The sequence below is a fragment of the Moschus berezovskii genome, chromosome X (assembly GCF_049115385.1).
Source record: "Moschus berezovskii isolate FMDL1 chromosome X, NW_MosBer_1.0, whole genome shotgun sequence".
Lineage (NCBI taxonomy): Eukaryota > Metazoa > Chordata > Mammalia > Artiodactyla > Moschidae > Moschus > Moschus berezovskii.
Window position 1 is genome coordinate 8,050,041 of NC_142488.1, and position 18,097 is coordinate 8,068,137.

Sequence of the window (18,097 nt, forward strand, 5' to 3'; positions counted from 1 at the left end):
TGAGCTCCGTAAGAATCCTGCTTGGCCGATGACACAGGCCGACTCCTGCCGTCTCAGAGTCCACGGTCCAGGCACACAGGGTGGTCTTTCTGCTCCTGGGTCCCGGGGAGCGCTCGGTCCATCCTTGAAGATGCCGTGGTCTCGGCCAGTCTGCCACGGAATCGAACGCTGTCGGTTCGCTCTGGGTCCATGGGGCGGCTTGTGACTCCCCGCCTCCTAATAGAAGTCTCGTAACCATGTCGATGTCTCGGCTCCTCGCTGATGTGTGTCTCGGGCCACGTGTACCCTGTGGGTTCTGTGCAACCAGCCACCGTCTGTCCTGGGGTTCTGTTGAAGCTGTGATCAAGCGCTGTGTGATCCTATTGCATGCAGAATCTTAAGTGAATCAAGTTGCGATGTTCCCATTTTCTGGTGCCCCTGATTTTGTATCCGTTAATGTGGTTTACAGATGAGTCTGTGCCAGCATTATGAAACGCATCAACTCATGTTTTGGAGGAAACTTTTCACCTGTATGTTTATATGTTTAAATAATTATGAAAGCTTTATGTCACCAGGAAATACAGGGAAAATTTTTCACCTGTATCTTTATATATTTAGGTAATTATAAAAGCTTTTTGTCACCAGGAAATACAGGGGGAAATTTTCACCTGTGTGTTTATACGTTTAGATAATTATAAAAGCTTTATGTCAGCAGAAAATACAAGGAAAATTTTCACCTGTATGTATATATGTTTAGATAATTATAAAGCTTTATGTCACCAGGAAATACAGGGGAAGTTTTTCACCTGTCTGTGTATATGTTTAGATAATTATAAAACCTTTATGTGACCAGAAGATGCAGCAGGAATCGGGCATTAGCTGCCTCCTGAGTATTACGTGTGTCAGTTGTTTTCCAAAAGAAACGCGGTCGAGGAGGAACACGCAGGCAGTGTCTGAAACGTCTCTCCGCTTTCTCCTCTCGCCTTTTCCGACAGAGGGTGGTGGCTGCTGCTTCGTAAAGACCTCATCCCCGCGAGGTGAGGCTAAGATGAGCATTACCAGTGACGAGGTGAACTTCCTGGTGTACCGATATCTCCAGGAGTCAGGTAAGAAGCCGGCTTCCTGTCCAGAGCGGGGAAAAAAACGCCTTCTTCCAACACGCCACGTGCAGGGCCAGCAACCACGGATGGAAAACCCGGGGTAGAGAGAAGAAAGAGCTCGGGATGCTCTTACTCAGAAGACCAAAGGGAGGCGGAGAAGGGGCTGGGCCGTCCTTCCTGCTCGTGGGGCGGGATGAGGGATCGTGTTCTCGTTTCCACTGACATTTCGGTTCACCTGAAACCATCCTGGAATGAAGATCAAGTGAAGGGAAAGTGAAAGTCGCTCAGTCCTGTCCGACTCTTTGCGACCCCGTGGACTGTCCAGTCCGAGGGATTCTCCAGGCCAGAATACTGGAGTGGGTGGCCTTTCCCTTCTCCAGGGGCATCTTCCCAACCCAGGGATCAAACCCAGGCCTCTTAAATTGCAGGCAGATTCTTTACCATCTTAAGCCACCAAGGAAGTACCTCTAATAAAGTGAACTCAAGTGTTAGTCACATAGTCCTGTCTGAGTCTTCGTAACCCAAAGACCTATAGCTGACCAGACTCCTCTGTCCGTGAGATTCTCCAGGCAAGAATACTGGAGTGGGTGGCCTTTCCCTTCTCCAGGGGCATCTTCCCTACCCAGGGATACAACACAGGTCTCCTGCATTGCAGGCAGATTCTTTACCAGCTCAGCCACAAGGGAAGCCCATTAAGATCAAGAGCCATTGTGATAGATGTGGGGAAGGGTGGGGAGGATTTGGTGTTCTGGGTCCCCATCCTCGGGAGGGCCTTTGTGGTCTCGTGTATATGTATGGTGTATCTATATGGGGGTGGGGCATTTGGTGTTCTTGGCCCCCACCATAGGGGAGGGTATTTATGGGCTGGTGTATACATATGGTGTATATACATGGGGAGGTGGAGTGATTGGATGTTCTCAGCCCTCACCATAGGGAAGGCTTTTGTGGGCTGGTGTATAAATATGATGTGTGTATGTGTGGGAGTGGGGTGATTGGTGTTCTTGGTACCCACCATAGGGAGGGTATTTATTGGCTGATATATACATGTGGGCTTCCCGGGTGGCTCAGCTGGTAAAGAATCCGCCTGCAATGCGGGAGACCTGGGTTGGGAAGATCCCCTGGAGAAGGGAAAGGCTACCCACTCCAGTGTTCTGGCCTGGAGAATTCTATGGACTGTATCGTCCATGGGGTCGCAAAGAGTTGGACACGACTGAGCAACTTTAACTTCACATACATATGGTGTATATGTATGGCGGTGGGGTGATTTCATGTTCTCGGCCCCCACCACAGGGTAGGCATTTGTGGGCTGCTGCGTATGTATGGTATATATATTATAGGGTGGGGTGATAAGGAGTCCTTGGCCCCCACCATCGGCAGGATGTTTATGGGCTGGTGTATACATGTGGTGTATTTACATGGAGGGTGGGGTGATCTGAGTGTTCTCAGCCCCAACCATAGGAGAGGCATCTGTGGGCTGGTGTATAAATATGGGGACTTCCCTGGTAGCTCAGCTGGCAAAGAATCCGCCTGCAATGCAGGAGACCCCAGTTCAATTCCTGGGTCGGGAAGATCCCCTGGAGGAGGGCATGGCAACCCACTCCACTGTTCGTGCCTGGAGAATCCCATGGACAGAGGAGCCTGGCGGGCTGCAGTCCATGGGGTCGCAAAGTGTCTCGGACACGACTAAGTGACTAAGCGCACAAGCAAACATATAAATGTGGGGGGTGTGTGTGTGTCTGTGTGAGGGTGTGTGTATATATATGTGTGTGTGTGTGTGTGTGTGTGTATGGGGGTGGGGTGTTTGGTGTTCTTGGCCCCCACCATAGGGAGGATATTTATGGGCTGGAGTATACGTATGAAGGTGGGGTGATTTTATGTTCTCAGCCCCCACCATGGCGAGGGCATTTGTGGTCTGGTATGTATGTATGGTGTATATATATGTGTGTGTGTGTATATGGTGGGGTGATTGGGTGTGCTCAGCCCCCACCATAGGGAGGGCTCTTGTGGGCTGGTATATACATATGATGTATATACATGGGGAGTGGGGTGATTGGATGTTCTCAGCCCCCACACTAGGGAGGGCATTTGTGGGCTGGTGGTGATGGACAGGGAGGTCTGGAGTGCTGTAATTCAGGGGGTCGCAAAGAGTCAGACACGACTGAGCGACTGAACTGAAATGAACTGTATACATATGGTGTATATACATGGGGACTGGGGTGATTGGATGTTCTCAGCCCCCACCATAGGGAGGGCTCTTGTGGGCTGGTGTATACATATGGTGCATATACATGGGAGTGGGGTGATTGGATGTTCTCAGCCCCCACCATAGGGAGGGCATTTGTGGGCTGGTGTATACATATGGTGTACATACATGGGGGTGGGGTGATTGGATGTTCTCACCCCCCACCATAGGGAGGGCTCTTGTGGGCTGGTGTATACGTATGGTGTATATACATGGGAGTGGGGTGATTGGATGTTCTCAGCCCCCACCATAGGAAGGGCATTTGTGGGCTGGTGTATACATATGGTGTACATACATGGGGACTGGGGTGATTGGATATTCTCAGCCCCCACCATAGGAAGGGCATTTGTGGGCTGGTGTATACATATGGTGTACATACATGGGGGTGGGGTGATTGGATGTTCTCAGCCCCCACCACAGGGAGGGCATTTGTGGGCTGGTGTATACGTATGGTGTACATACATGGGGACTGGGGTGATTGGATGTTCTCACCCCCCACCATAGGGAGGGCTCTTGTGGGCTGGTGTATACGTATGGTGTATATACATGGGAGTGGGGTGATTGGATGTTCTCAGCCCCCACCATAGGGAGGGCATTTGTGGGCTGGTGTATACATATGGTGTACATACATGGGGACTGGGGTGATTGGATATTCTCAGCCCCCACCATAGGGAGGGCATTTGTGGGCTGGTGTATATATATGGTGTACATACATGGGGGTGGGGTGATTGGATGTTCTCAGCCCCCACCATAGGGAGGGCTCTTGTGGGCTGGTGTATACATATGGTGCATATACATGGGAGTGGGGTGATTGGATGTTCTCAGCCCCCACCATAGGGAGGGCATTTGTGGGCTGGTGTATACGTATGGTGTACATACATGGGGGTGGGGTGATTGAAGATTCTCAGCCCCCACCATAGGGAGGGCATTTGTGGGCTGGTGTATATGTATGGTGTACATACATGGGGACTGGGGTGATTGGATGTTCTCACCCCCCACCATAGGGAGGGCTCTTGTGGGCTGGTGTATACGTATGGTGTATATACATGGGAGTGGGGTGATTGGATGTTCTCAGCCCCCACCATAGGAAGGGCATTTGTGGGCTGGTGTATACATATGGTGTACATACATGGGGACTGGGGTGATTGGATATTCTCAGCCCCCACCATAGGGAGGGCATTTGTGGGCTGGTGTATATATATGGTGTACATACATGGGGGTGGGGTGATTGGATGTTCTCAGCCCCCACCATAGGGAGGGCTCTTGTGGGCTGGTGTATACATATGGTGCATATACATGGGAGTGGGGTGATTGGATGTTCTCAGCCCCCACCATAGGGAGGGCATTTGTGGGCTGGTGTATACGTATGGTGTACATACATGGGGGTGGGGTGATTGAAGATTCTCAGCCCCCACCATAGGGAGGGCATTTGTGGGCTGGTGTATATGTATGGTGTACATACATGGGGACTGGGGTGATTGGATGTTCTCACCCCCCACCATAGGGAGGGCTCTTGTGGGCTGGTGTATACGTATGGTGTATATACATGGGAGTGGGGTGATTGGATGTTCTCAGCCCCCACCATAGGAAGGGCATTTGTGGGCTGGTGTATACATATGGTGTACATACATGGGGACTGGGGTGATTGGATATTCTCAGCCCCCACCATAGGGAGGGCATTTGTGGGCTGGTGTATATATATGGTGTACATACATGGGGGTGGGGTGATTGGATGTTCTCAGCCCCCACCATAGGGAGGGCATTTGTGGGCTGGTGTATAAATATGGTACATATATATATGTGTGTGTGTGGTGGGGGGTTTGGTGTTCTTGGTCCTGACCACAGCATTTGTGGGCTGGTTACAGATCCGTGTACAGAACTGGTGTGGGGTAACTCAGTGGGCTGGCTTGAACAGAAATGCACCGTCCCAGCGCCGTGGAGGACAGCAGCCTGAAGCAGGGTGCCAGCTGCCTTGCTTTCTTCCCGCGACAGTCTGCCTCAAGGGGGTCTGCTCCAGCCTGTCTGCCAGCTTCGGCTGGCCCGTCTTTGGCACTCCTTGCTTTGTAGGCGCTTCGTCCCCCGAGACCTGCCTTCACCTTCACGAGGCGTTCTCCCTGTGTGCACGTAACTCTCTGTCCACGTGTGTCAGATTTCTCCTTTTCGTAAAGACACAGTCATACTGGATTAGGGGGCTCACAGTATTCCAGCACAACTTTGTGTTAACAAATGACATCTGCAGGGACCATCTTCCAAACGCCGTCACATTCTGAGCCATACTGTGGGGCTAGGACTACCAACCTATGGAGTTGCAGGGGACACAGTTAGAGCTATAACAGTTGGTTCTGCACATACTGAAGGTTTATGCACTTTGTGTCGTGTTTTCTATAGTCTGCAAATTGATTATTCAAGAAAGAAGCCAGTTCTCACATCCCACTTCCACACATGGTATCATTGAGGGTGATCCAAGTGTGAGTCCCTGGGTCCAGACTCTTTCAGAATCAGCCCAGAAGGGTGAGATGGGCCAGTCTTGCAGGCGACCCAAATGGCTCGATTCTGATCCTCGATCAAAAAAGATGAAATACGTGCGGCCTGCCACATGTTATAAATAAACCTCTCCCCATGCAAGCCTGAGGTCTTTGTTTCTGCTGTCAACCATAGCTAGCATTATTCATGAAAAGTACGCCTTCTTCAACATACACATTTGACCATTTGGATTAGCTCTTGCTAGATGCTTCGTATAAAAAAAATGACGAGCAGAAGAAAACATGTACCATCCCTCGTCCATCAGGGAGGTCACGCCCACAACTGTGATAACCTAACCTCAGAAATTAACCAGGAAATCTCTCACCTGGACTCCAAGTGTCCTCCCAGCACTGATCTCATAGATTCCCAGAGATGTCTGCAGATGAAAATTAGACGTCCCAAACCGTGCCTCCCCGAAGACTTGCAGCTTGGAATTCAGGATTCTTTCCCTCTAGAAACACCTGCACAAAAATAGGCTGAAAAAGTGCGCTCCAAATGTGTAAACAATCTTAAGGTGAAACTGCCGTCCCTCTGTTTATGAACATGAGGGTAAATAGAGACTTGCAAAGGAAAACTTCTGTGTAACCCAGAGAAAGGTTTCTCCTGGTGGGTAGTCCTCACGGGCCCCCCGGGGCAAGAGCGTTGCTGGCCTCTTTGAATAAACACAGAAATGTCTATGCCTCCCCACAGAAAAGCGAGACTTCCTTTTTTAGGATTTGTTTACATTTGTTCCTCATTTGTTGAGAAACTTTCTGTAACCAGGCAACTGGGTGAGGAGCCTTGGGAGACGCAATGTATAGAATTCCATCAATGCCAATTGTGTGTAGCGTCTGCTGAGCGGCTGTCGTAATTTGTCAGAGCCTCGAGTAGAATCCCATAGATCGAGCGAGGAGTTGAGAGATGAGTGTGTGTGCCCCTGACGACTTTGTGTGTCCAGGAGCTGCCTCTGGTACCCCCGTACGACGTACTCCAAAGAAGAAACGCCGAATGTTGTTAAGTGTTCATGGTGGGATTGTTTGACATTTATCTCAAATCCTTACGCTTTGGTTAGGTGGAGGTTTAGTTGCTCAGTTGTGTCCGACTTTTTGCAACCACGTGGGCTGTGGCCCACCAGGCTCCTCTGTCCGTCAGATTTCCTGGGCAAGCATCCTGGAGTGGGGAGCCATTCCCTTCTCCAGGGGATCTTCCCGACCCAGGGATCGAACCCAGGCTTCCTGCATTGCAGGCACATTCTTTACTGACTGAGCCACCGGGGAATTTACTGAGCAGCCATCAAGTGGACGGAGCACGTTCTTGGCCTCATGATGTCTCCTTTCTAACTGAAAGGAAGGATGGCCTCATCATGTCTCCTTTCTCGCTGAAAGGAAGGGGAGGGAAATGGAAGGGAGAAGAAGGAAGGAGAAGGAAGATTAGGGACGGGGAGAAAGGGGAAGAAAAAGAAGGCAGGAATGAAAAGGAAAGACCCTCCTGATCAAGTATCTGTGCTCTCTCTCCTTAACCAGCATCAAACCCATCATCCATAAATTCTCTATCACGCTAGGTGACTCACTCACCTCCTCCCAGCGTGGCTTCTCCGCTAGCGGTTCGAAAGTTCCATTTCCAAGTCTTCCAGTCGTGTCACCCCCCCCCAGGCTGTGTGTGTAGAACGTGTGTTTGCAGGAGGTTGGGAGACGGTGGGTGGGGAGGACCCTGCAGGAAGGCAGACCTCTGGATCTCTGGGGGGTCTGCTCTTTACAACCAGGCAGTGGGTAGACCTGGCATGTTCCACCCCGCCTCGAGGCACAAGTTCTCTGCTATGGCAGGGGCTGGGCTGGTGCAGAGTCCTGCAGCACATGTGCCAGTCAGGATGTTCGGGGCTGCAGAGAAGACAGTCCCCATCAGAAGATTTGATTGCTCAGGCACCCCAGCCCACCAGATAGCTGGGAGGTGCGGTACAGAAGCAGCACTTTCCTGAAAGTGTTACGACAAAATGCTCATCACATCTCCTCAAAGTCAGGGAAAGTATCTTGGAAAGGGGCTTGCTTCCTTTTCTGCCCTTAACAGGCAGGATTTGCATCATCTAGGATTCTTCTCTTGCAGAAGGCGATGGCACCCCACTCCAGTACTCTTGCCTGGAAAATCCCATGGACGGAGGAGCCTGGTGGGCTGCAGTCCGCGGGGTCGCTAAGAGTCGGACACAACTGAGCGACTTCACTTTCACTTTTCACTTTCATGCATTGGAGAAGGAAATGGCAACCCGCTCCAGTGTTCTTGCCTGGAGAATCCCAGGGACGGGGGAGCCTGGTGGGCTGCTGTCTCTGGGGTCGCACAGAGTCGGACACGACTGAAGCGACTTGGCAGCAGCAGCAGGGTTCTTCTCTGGCCTCCCTCCGCCCTGCCATGGATTCCACAGCCTCTAAGGCAGACGGGGTTTCATGGCGTCACTGTTGTCTAAAGCAAGGGCCGTGCCTGTGGAAGGCGCTGTCTGGATGCTATTGTTTATGGTTGCTCCTCATGGCAGCCAGATAAGGAGATCAGTTAGTGAGCAAGGCTTTTTTTTTTTTTTTCCAGTTCAGCTGGAGATTTAGAGCAGCCCCAGCAGCAAAGTGGCTTAGTTGCGCTTTTATTTATTTATTTATGTTTGCATGAGTTGCGGCAGTCCGCTTCTGAGGGCTAGGAGTCCATCGGCCTCTGCTTCCTGGGGCTTAATCATGTGGTCACTTTTGTCATCCGGACGATTTTTAAGAAGCAGATTGAGGCAGAGCGTCTCTGCCAACCAGCCTATCAGTTCCCTTCACGATCGGTGTCCAGCTTCTCCATGCCTCCGCACCTTCATCTCTACCATGTATTTTTTTTCTTTTATGTAGAGTATAATTTTCACGCCATAAAATTGACCCTTTCTGGAGTCCAGATGTGCAGCGTCTGCCAGATGTTCAGTGATGCAAACACCTGCACAGGCAAGATATGGAATGGTTCCCCCACCCCCAAAACGTCCCACTTGAACCTTCGTAGTCCACCCCTCACCCTACCGCAGCGGCTGGTGACCTCCAGTCCGCTTCCTGGCACTGGAGGGTTGCCTCTGCCAGGATGACTGAGAACTGAATATCTGCAGCGTGTGCCCTCGAGAGTCTGGCTTTTCTGACTCAGTGCATCTGAGATTGGATAATGCCGGTCCATACTTCAGTAGTACTTCTGATATATGCTATATGGGCTTCCACAGTGGTAAAGAACCCGTCTGCCAGTGCAGGAGATGCGGGTTCCATTCCCGGGTCGCGAAGATCCCCTGGAGGAGGGCATGGCAACCCACTCCAGTATTCTTGCCTGGAACGTCCTATGGACAGAGGAGCCTGGCAGGCTGTGGTCCATGGGGTCGCAAAGAGTTGGACATGACTTGAGACACCGAGCCCGCCCCGGTATTCCATTTTATGGATGCAGGGTGGTTAGCCGTTTGTCCTGTGGAAGAGCATTTTGTGGTTTCCAAGTTACAACTAAGGCTCCTAGGGGCATTTGCACACAGGCTTTTGTGGTCTGGGCTTTTCCTTTTTCTTGGGCGGGTATCTGGGAGGTGCACTGCTGGGCCAGGTGACCAAAGTGGGTTCCGTTTATCAGAATCCACTGTGTCCGCTTCTATCTCACTCAACAGCAAGGCATTTCACAACCGCTGGTGGTGTTCTAGATTTCATTCCTGCCGCGGAGCTATTGATAATCGGGTGCCTGGGGCGCAGGGAATATTGCAAAGTAGGTAAAAGGACATTGGCCCCCTGCAGATATATCTGCACGATACTGATGAAATGTTAATGCTTCCTCTCGGGGTTTGAAATCAGCATCCGTGAGCCTATTACCAGGGTCGTGGTTCCCGTGGATCCGCTGAGTGGGACAGGGTCCACACGTGCCCGCCTGCTTCTCCTGAGCCAGTGCACCCTCTGCAGGAAACTGGGTGGGAGGCTCTGTTGCTAGATAGACAACAGGTAGATACTGCAGCCATGAAATTAAAAGACGCTTGCTCCTTGGAAGAAAAGCTGTGACCAACCTAGACAGCATATTAAAAAGCAGAGACATTATATTGCAGACAAAGGTCCATCTGGTCAAGGCTATGGTTTTTCCCGTGGTCATGTATGGATGTGAGAGTTGGACTGTGAAGAAAGCTGATCACCAAAGAATTGATGCTTTTGCACTGTGGTGTTGGAGAAGACTCTTGAGAGTCCCTTGGACTGCAAGGAGATCCAACCAGTCCATCCTAAAGGAGATCAGTCCTGTATATTCTTTGGAAGGGCTGAAGCTGAAACTCCAATACTTTGGCCACCTGATGCAAAGAGCTGACTCATTAGGAAAGACCCTGATTCTGGGAAAGATTGAAGGTGGAAGGAGAGGGGGACAACAGAGGATGAGATGGCTGGATGGCATCACTGACCTGATGGACGTGAGTTTGAGTAACTCCGGGAGTTGGTGATGGACAGGGAAGCCTGGTCGCAAAGAGTCGGACACGACTGAGTGAACTGAACTTGATATGCTTAGTCCCTAAGTCATGTCCGACTCTTTGCGACCCCATGAACTGTAGCCCACCAGGCTCCTGTGTCCATGGGACTTCCCAGGCAAGAGTACTAGAATGCATTGGCAATCCCTCCTCCAGGGGATCTTCGCTACCCAGGGATCGAACCCACGTCCTCTGAGTCTCCTGCATGGGCAGTCAGGTTCATTACCATGGCCCCACCTGGGAAGGCAGAAGCTAAAACTGCAAGTGCATTGATTTGCATGGGTATTCATGCAAATTCACCCAAGGTATTCATGGCTTGGGGGAAGTATTTCCCCTACCTCTAGCGTTGTGCCCAACATCTGCACGCCATGAAAAACAGAGCCCTTAATCAAAACCTTTTGGCGACTGTGGTGGTAGCTTTGACAGCGAACAAGAAACACGAGTGAGAAATTGAGTTTCCCTCATGTTTTGTCAGGTGTTACCAGGCTGGGTGTCCCCAGTGGCGGTCATTTGAAACACTTTAGACAATGAAAGCAGCCTTTCGTTAGGGCGCAGATGGCAGAAACTCATTTCGCGTCTATCAGAAATCAACACGATGGTGCATTTCTCTGCTTACTGTGGGGATTTTAAAACATTTGCGCCTGGTGTGCTGCAGTCCGTGGGCGTCTCAAAAGAGAGTCTCGGGTACAACTTAGCGACCGAACAGCAACAAAAAGACCTTCAAGGGACTTCCCTGGTGGTCCAGTGGTTAAGACTTCATCTCCCATTGCAGGGGTTGTGAGTTCGATCCCTGGTTGGGGAGCTAAGATGCCATGTGCCTCGAGGCCAAAAAACCCCAGAACATAGAACAGGAGCAGCATGGTGACACGTTGGATAAAGACTCAAAAATTAAACACCTTTGGATAAGATTGGAAACTTCTTCTACAGTAAAATATACTTCCTACTTTGTCATGATTCATGGTCCAGAGGCTAATCTATGCATATCTGTTGAGTACCTGCCGTCTTCTGCGAGGAGCGCTGGTGGTTTTCGAACGTAAGCATCTGCACACAGGACAGGTGCTATTTTCTGTCGTTGTTCAGTTGCTCGGTCGTGTCCGACCCTTTGAGACCCCATGACTGCAGCCCGCCGGGCCTTCCTGTCCATCGCCGACTCCCGGAGCTTACTCAAACTCTTGTCCATTGAGTCAGTGATGCCATCCAACCATCTCATCCTCTGTCGTCCCCTTCTCCTCCCACCTTCAATCTTTCCCAGCATCAGCGTCTTTTCCAGTAAGTCTGCTCTTTGCATCAAGTGCTCAGAGGATTGGCACTAAAGCTTCAGTATCAGTCCTTCCAGGGAGTATTCAGGGTCTATTTCCTTTAGGATGGATTGGTCCCGCTCCCATATCTGCACTCACGTGACTGGCCAGGTAGAATCAGGTGAGTTTCCTTTGGTTTACATAATACACACATGGCTTTGTGTTCTATATTACCCTTGTGAATAAATGTTACATCACCAGACTCTTGAGGTTTTAGATGGAAGGTAGATGGCATTTTTCCATTCATTTTTTGGAGCTTCTGTTAGGAGAATGGTTAGAAAGATTTCCTGACCATGTAGCACACACCTATGCCCCACCCCTCCTCACGTCAGATTTAGAGTAAGATTTAGGTGGCATTTTCTCTCCAAAGGCAAGTCCAAGCACAGAGCCGAAGGTTGGTTCTGTTCTGAACACACAGAGGTATGACTCTGCAGAAATGTTCCCGAGCAGTGTAAAAATTATGCATATTGGTGGTCCAGGGATTAAAAATTCCCCTGCCAATGCAGGTGACACAGGTTTGATCCCTGGCCCGAGAGGATCTCACATGGTGTAATTCACTGAATAAGTGCTTCCCAGGTGGCTCAGTGGTTTAAAAACAAAAAAAGGTATTTACCTGCCAATGCAGGAAACCTAGGTTCTATCTCTGGGTGGGGAAGATCCCCTGGAGAAAGGCAAACCACTGCAGTATTCTTGCCTGGAGAATCCCATGGACAGAGGAGCCTGGAGGGCTACAGTCCATGGGGCCACAAAGAGTCAGACACGACTGAGTGGCTTTCACATAGACGCTGTGTGCCTGGGTAATGCTTACACACCGATCAGAAAGGAGGAAAGCTGAAGGTTTGCAGTCAGGTGACCCGTCAGCTGATTGTCACTCCCTGGTTTTGATACTGTCTTACGGCGAGAAAAGATGTCACCGTTGAAGGTGGCTGGGTGAAATGACTCCGCTGTTTTCACAGCTTCCTGTGACCTCATGATAATCTTGAAATTACTGAAATAAAAAAAAGACCAGAGAAATCATGACTTTGCGCTTCCATGGTCTGCAGAGCTTTGCCTATCACTGAGATGGAGAAGGTGGTCAGTAATTCAGATGCAGCTGAGACATTTTAATTAAGATTTTGCAGGTCGTTAGCCAAGGCACAGGCTTCGGTTCTAATGGAGTGTCTTTTGTATAATGGGTTAGAAGCGGATAGCCACACAGCCATTCTGGGGCTTTTGGCAACAGAAAAATAATAGAGTCTTCTGAAGGTGAATGGCGGTTGTCATATATCCAGAGCCAGAGTTTTGCTTCCTTGGTAATTCAGCAGACTCAAGTGTGCATCATAGACCAGGCTCACCTGGCCGGCCCCTCCTGGGACATTGTTGTGAGAAGCATTTGATTGGCACCATAGGGGCTGGAAAGGCTGTATCGTTAGCAGAAGGATAAAAGTCCATATTCAGGGACGTGCCCTAGTAGCGTCATGGATAGGAATCCACCTGCCATTGCAGGGGACCTGGGTTCGATACCTGGTCCGGAAAGATGCCACATGCTGGGGAGCCGCTAAGCCCATGAGCCGAAACGACTGAGCCCACGTGCCCCTCGAACCCATGCTCTTTCAACAAAAGAAGCCACTGCAATGGGGAGCTCAGGCCCTGCGACTCGAGAGTAGCCACAGCTGGCCACAACCAGAGAAAAGCCCGCCCACAGCACTGAAGACCCATCACAGCCGAAAACCAATAAGTATTTTAATAGTGTTCTCCAGTGTTCTTCTGCACTCCTTGTCCTGTGTCTTGCCAGGTTTTTAATATCCCCATTGTGGTCTTCACCTTGCAGATTTCTCCTAGGTGGGCAGTTTGAGGGTCTTAATCTCTTGGATTGATGCTTTTGAGCTGTGGTGTTGGAAGAGACTCTTGAGCGTCCCTTGGACTGCAAGGAGATCCAACCAGTCCGTACTAAAGGAGATTAGTCCTGGGTGTTCATTGGAAGGACTTGATTCTGAAGCTGAAACTCCAATCCTTTGGCCACCTCATGCGAAGAGTTGACTCACTGGAAAAGACTCTGATGCTGGGAGGGATTGGGGGCAGGAGGAGAAGGGGACGACAGAGAATGAGATGGCTGGATGGCATCACCAACTCGATGGACATGAGTTTGAGTGAACTCCGGGAGTTGGTGATGGACGGGGAGGCCTGTTGTGCTGCGGTCCATGGAGTCACAAAGAGTCGGATACGACTGAGCAACTGAACTAAACTAAACTGAATCTCTTGGAGGGACTCTGAATGGTCCGAACAGCATTGCATTATCTAAAGACGCTCAACCTTTCCTAGAGGCCAGGCTTCCTGAACCTCAGCACTGTTGACCTATGGGCTGGGCGGCTATGCTCCATGGTAGGTTCTTAAAACGCATCCCTGGACTCCACCCACTGCATGACAGAACGCCCTGCCCCCTCACCCTCCGTGGTGACAACCAAAGATGTCTTTACCAAAGATGCCTTTACCAAATGTCCCTCTGAGGGCAGAACCACCCCTAGTTGAGAACTTGATAACATCCTTCAGTTGTGGGATGTGTTTCTTCAGTTAGCTTTTATTGCAAAGTGCAGTTGTCACGAGATTCTCATTTCTTCCTTCTTTTTCATCTTCTTGGGTTACATTTTGATTCTTTCTCCAGGACACGAGTGAACTCTAACACTGGTCCTAGCGGTCCCTGTTTTTATTAAATTTTTCCAGAGTACTTTTCCCCTCGAAGAAGGAGGGACTTCTGCCAATGCTGTTCTCCAGCAGATAATAAAATAATTGGGAGTAGCTGTCTTCAATCTGGGTTTTGTTTTTCTTTGGGTTTTGGTTTTTTATTGGGGGGGGGACTCCCGCTGAGATTAGATAATCAGGGAAGGAGTGTTACTCTTAACATTCGTGAATAATTGCGTCTCCCGAAATGATTCAGCAGCATTGCCCTCTAATTCCACCAGCTGACAGATCACCCCGTAGGCTCCACTGTGTTTCCTGGGAGCTTGGACTGTCTTCTTATGCTAGACACGTCCCCCCCGCCATCCTGCCCCGGATTTGGGAAGGCATTTTAATGGTTCAGCTAGCTTAATTTAAACCCAGGTTCAGAGCTCATTGTTCAGCTGAGTAGCTAAAAATATTTCTCTGACTGTGGTGGCATTTTTACATTGCTAATGTTGTCCCCGTTTAAAAAGAGAATCTTTATGAAACGGTAAAGGCAAGCACTTCTGTGAGGCAGTGGTAGCCTTTGCTTTAGAAAGCATACAGGAAAATATTCGTTTCATCAGATAATAAGTAAGGAATACCTGAATGGTTTGTCCGCATGAGCACAGGATAAAAGTAATTTAAAAGCAGGTGAGGGAAATCCCTGGTGGTCCAGTGGCTAGGACTTGGCATTTTCACTGCTGGGACTGGGATTTGATCCCCAGAAGGAAAGGGAGGGAGGGAGCAAGGAATTAAGTCAAGTGAAACAGAAATGGCTCATTTCTTTCTTTCCAGTTCTTTGGTGATGTGTTCCTGTCTCCTAGACTATCCTTAGGCTCTATGATTTGCTGGAAGGAGTCACAGAATTCGGTCTTCCCTGGTAGCTCAGTTGCTAAAAAAATCTGCCTGCAGTGTAGGAGACCCCGGTTCAATTCCTGGGCCGGGAAGATCCATGGGAGAAGGGATAGGCTTCCCACTCCAGTATTCTTGGGCTTCCATTGTGGCTCAGCTGGTAAACAAAGAATCTGCCTACAATGCAGTAGACCCGGGTTCTATCCCTGGGTTGGTAAGATCCCCTAGAGGAGGGATAGGCTACCCACTCCAGGATTCCTGTCTGGAGAATTCCGTGGTATAGTCCATGCAGTCGCCAAGCGTCGGATACGACTGAGCGACTTCCCCAAAATTTAGTAACCTTTACACTCGCAGTGGATTACAGCAAAAAGATATGGATTATAACCTACCTTCATAGTGGTATATTAGGTACTTGAAGGTTGCTAAGGTTGCTAAGATCATGGAAATATTCTCAGTGAAGTAAATAAAGGTTAAGCATGTGCAGTGCTGCATATGTGAGCTGACCTTATTGTGTAATTCTTCCACAATGTATATCCATGTGTCAGATCATCACAGTGGATACCCCAAGCTTACACTTTGTTACATGGCACTTATGTCTCAAGAAAAGTCAATCAAAAAGATCAACAAGTTAGTCAAAGTAGATGCTGTGTCTCCATTTCTGTTACATTCCTCATAATTGTATACAATCCAAGCCAGGCTTCAGCAATATGTGAACCGTGAACTCCCAGATGATCAAGCAGGTTTTAGAAAAGGCAGAGGCACCAGAGATCAAATTGCCCACATCCGCTGGATCATGGAGAAAGCAAGAGAGTTCCAGAAGAGCATCTATTTCTGCTTCATTGACTATGCCAAAGCCTTTGACTGTGTGGATCACAATAAACTGTGGAACATTCTGAAAGAGATGGGAATCCCAGACCACCTGACCTGCCTCTTCAGAAACCTGTATGCAGGTTAGGAAGCAACAGTCAGAACTGGACATGGAACAACAGACTGGTTCCAAATAGGAAAAGCAGTCCGTCAAGGTTGTATATTGTCACCTTGCTTATTTAACTTCTATGCAGAGTACATCATGAGGAACGCTGGGCTGGAAGAAGCAAAAGCTGGAATCAAGATTGCCGGGAGAAATATCAGTAACCTCACATATGCAGATGACACCACCCTTATGGCAGAAAGTGAAGAGGAACTCAGAGGCCTCTTGAAAGTGAAAGAGGAGAATGAAAAGGTTCGCTTGAAGCGCAACATTCAGAAAACGAAGATCATGGCATCTGGTCCCATCACTTCATGGGAAATAGATGGGGAAACAGTGTCAGACTTTATTTTTGGGGCTCCAAAATCACTGCAGATGGTGATTGCAGCCAGGAAATTAAAAGACGCTTACTCCTTGGAAGGAAAGTTATGACCAACCTAGATAGTTTATTAAAAAGCAGAGACATTACTTTGCCAACCAAGGTCCGTCTAGTCAAGGCTATGGTTTTTCCCGTGGTCATGTATGGATGTGAGAGTTGGACTGTGAAGAAAGCTGATTGCCGAAGAATTGATGCTTTTGAACTGTGGTGCTGGAGAAGACTCTTGAGAGTCCCTTGCATCGCAAGTAGATCCAACCAGTCCATTCTAAAGGAGATCAATCCTGGGTGTTCATTGGAAGGACTGATGCTAAAGCTGAAACTCCAATAGTTTGGCCACCTCATGCGATGAGTTGACTCACTGGAGAAGAGTCTGATGCTGGGAGGAATTGGGGGTGGGAGGAGACGGAGATGACAGAGAATGAGATGGCTGAATGGCATCACTGACTCGATGGACATGAGTTTGAGTGAACTCCGGGAGTTGGTGATGGACAGGGAGGCCTGGCGTGCTGTGATTCATGGGGTCGCAAAAAGTCAGACATGACTGAGCAACTGAACTGAACTGAACTGAACTGGGTGTATATTTGGTTTGTTCAGCTGTCTTGTTTACACAGCATCCAGTAGAGCCCTTTGTTTGGAATTGATAGCTTCAGTTTTTCTCCATTGAGATGTAATCCGTATGTGGCTGCCAAGTCACTTCAAGTGACTCTTGGCGACGCTATAGGTGTGTTAGTCGCTCAGTCGTGCCCAACTCTTTGTGACCTCATGGACTGCAGCCCACCAGGCTCCTCTGTCCGTGGGATTTTCCAGGAAAGAGTACTGGAGTGGGTTGTCATTTCCTTCTCCAGGGTATCTTCTTGACCCAGAGACTGAACCTGGGTCTCCCACATTGAAGGCAGATTCTTTACCAACTGAGCCACCAGGGAAGGTGACGCTATGGAGTGAGGGAATTCTCCAGGCAAGAATTCTCCAGGAGTGGGCTGCCTTGCCCTCCTCCAGGGGATCTTCCCTAGCCAGGGATCAAACCTGCATCTCTTAAGTCTCCTGCATTGGCAGGAGGGTTGTTTACCCCTAGCAGCACCTGGGAACAACCCCCACCCCCCTCCCAAGTAAAAAATAGCTTATAGTCAGCCAAGGGCCGAGGTGCGTGGGGTCCAATCCAGGAGAACCAGACACAGACCTGTGGGTGTCCTCCTGGCTGAGCAATGTGATGACACCTGGTTCTGCCAGCAGCGAGTTTTGTGGCAAAGCGGCTGAGTTGCCAGCCACCCGAGCTTTGCCATCCAGGCTTTTATATGGGCTGCAGCTCTTGTCGCGGAGAAGGCAATGGCAAGCCACTCCAGTACTCTTGCCTAGAAACTCCCATGGACGGAGGAGCCTGGTAGGCTGCCGTCCGTGGGGTTACTAAGGGTCGGACACGACGGAGCGACTTCACTTTCACTTTTCACTTTCACACATTGGAGAAGGAAATGGCAACCCACTCCAGTGTTCTTGCCTGGAGAATCCCAGGGATGGGGGAGCCTGGTGGGCTGCCGTCTGTGGGGTCGCACAGAGTCGGACACGACTGAAGTGACTTAGCAGCCGCAGCAGCAGCTCTTGTCGGGGGTGGGGGGGGACAGGAGCACCAG

General features: G+C 49.8%; 1 protein-coding gene across 8 annotated transcripts in view; it reads left to right on the top strand.

Moving 5' to 3' along the window:
* Positions 1–18,097, top strand: part of LOC129557897 (F-box-like/WD repeat-containing protein TBL1X) — a 258,767-nt gene that overhangs the window by 197,629 nt on the left and 43,041 nt on the right. For 5 of the 8 annotated variants that reach the window (XM_088833984.1, XM_088833980.1, XM_088833981.1 and 2 more), the window contains one exon: positions 975–1,085. The exons of the other annotated variants lie outside the window; for them this stretch is intronic. In XM_088833984.1, the coding sequence (XP_088690110.1) occupies positions 1,028–1,085 (58 nt within the window). In that variant the 5' untranslated portion in view covers positions 975–1,027. The remainder of the gene's footprint in view (positions 1–974; positions 1,086–18,097) is intronic. 8 annotated transcript variants of the gene reach the window in all.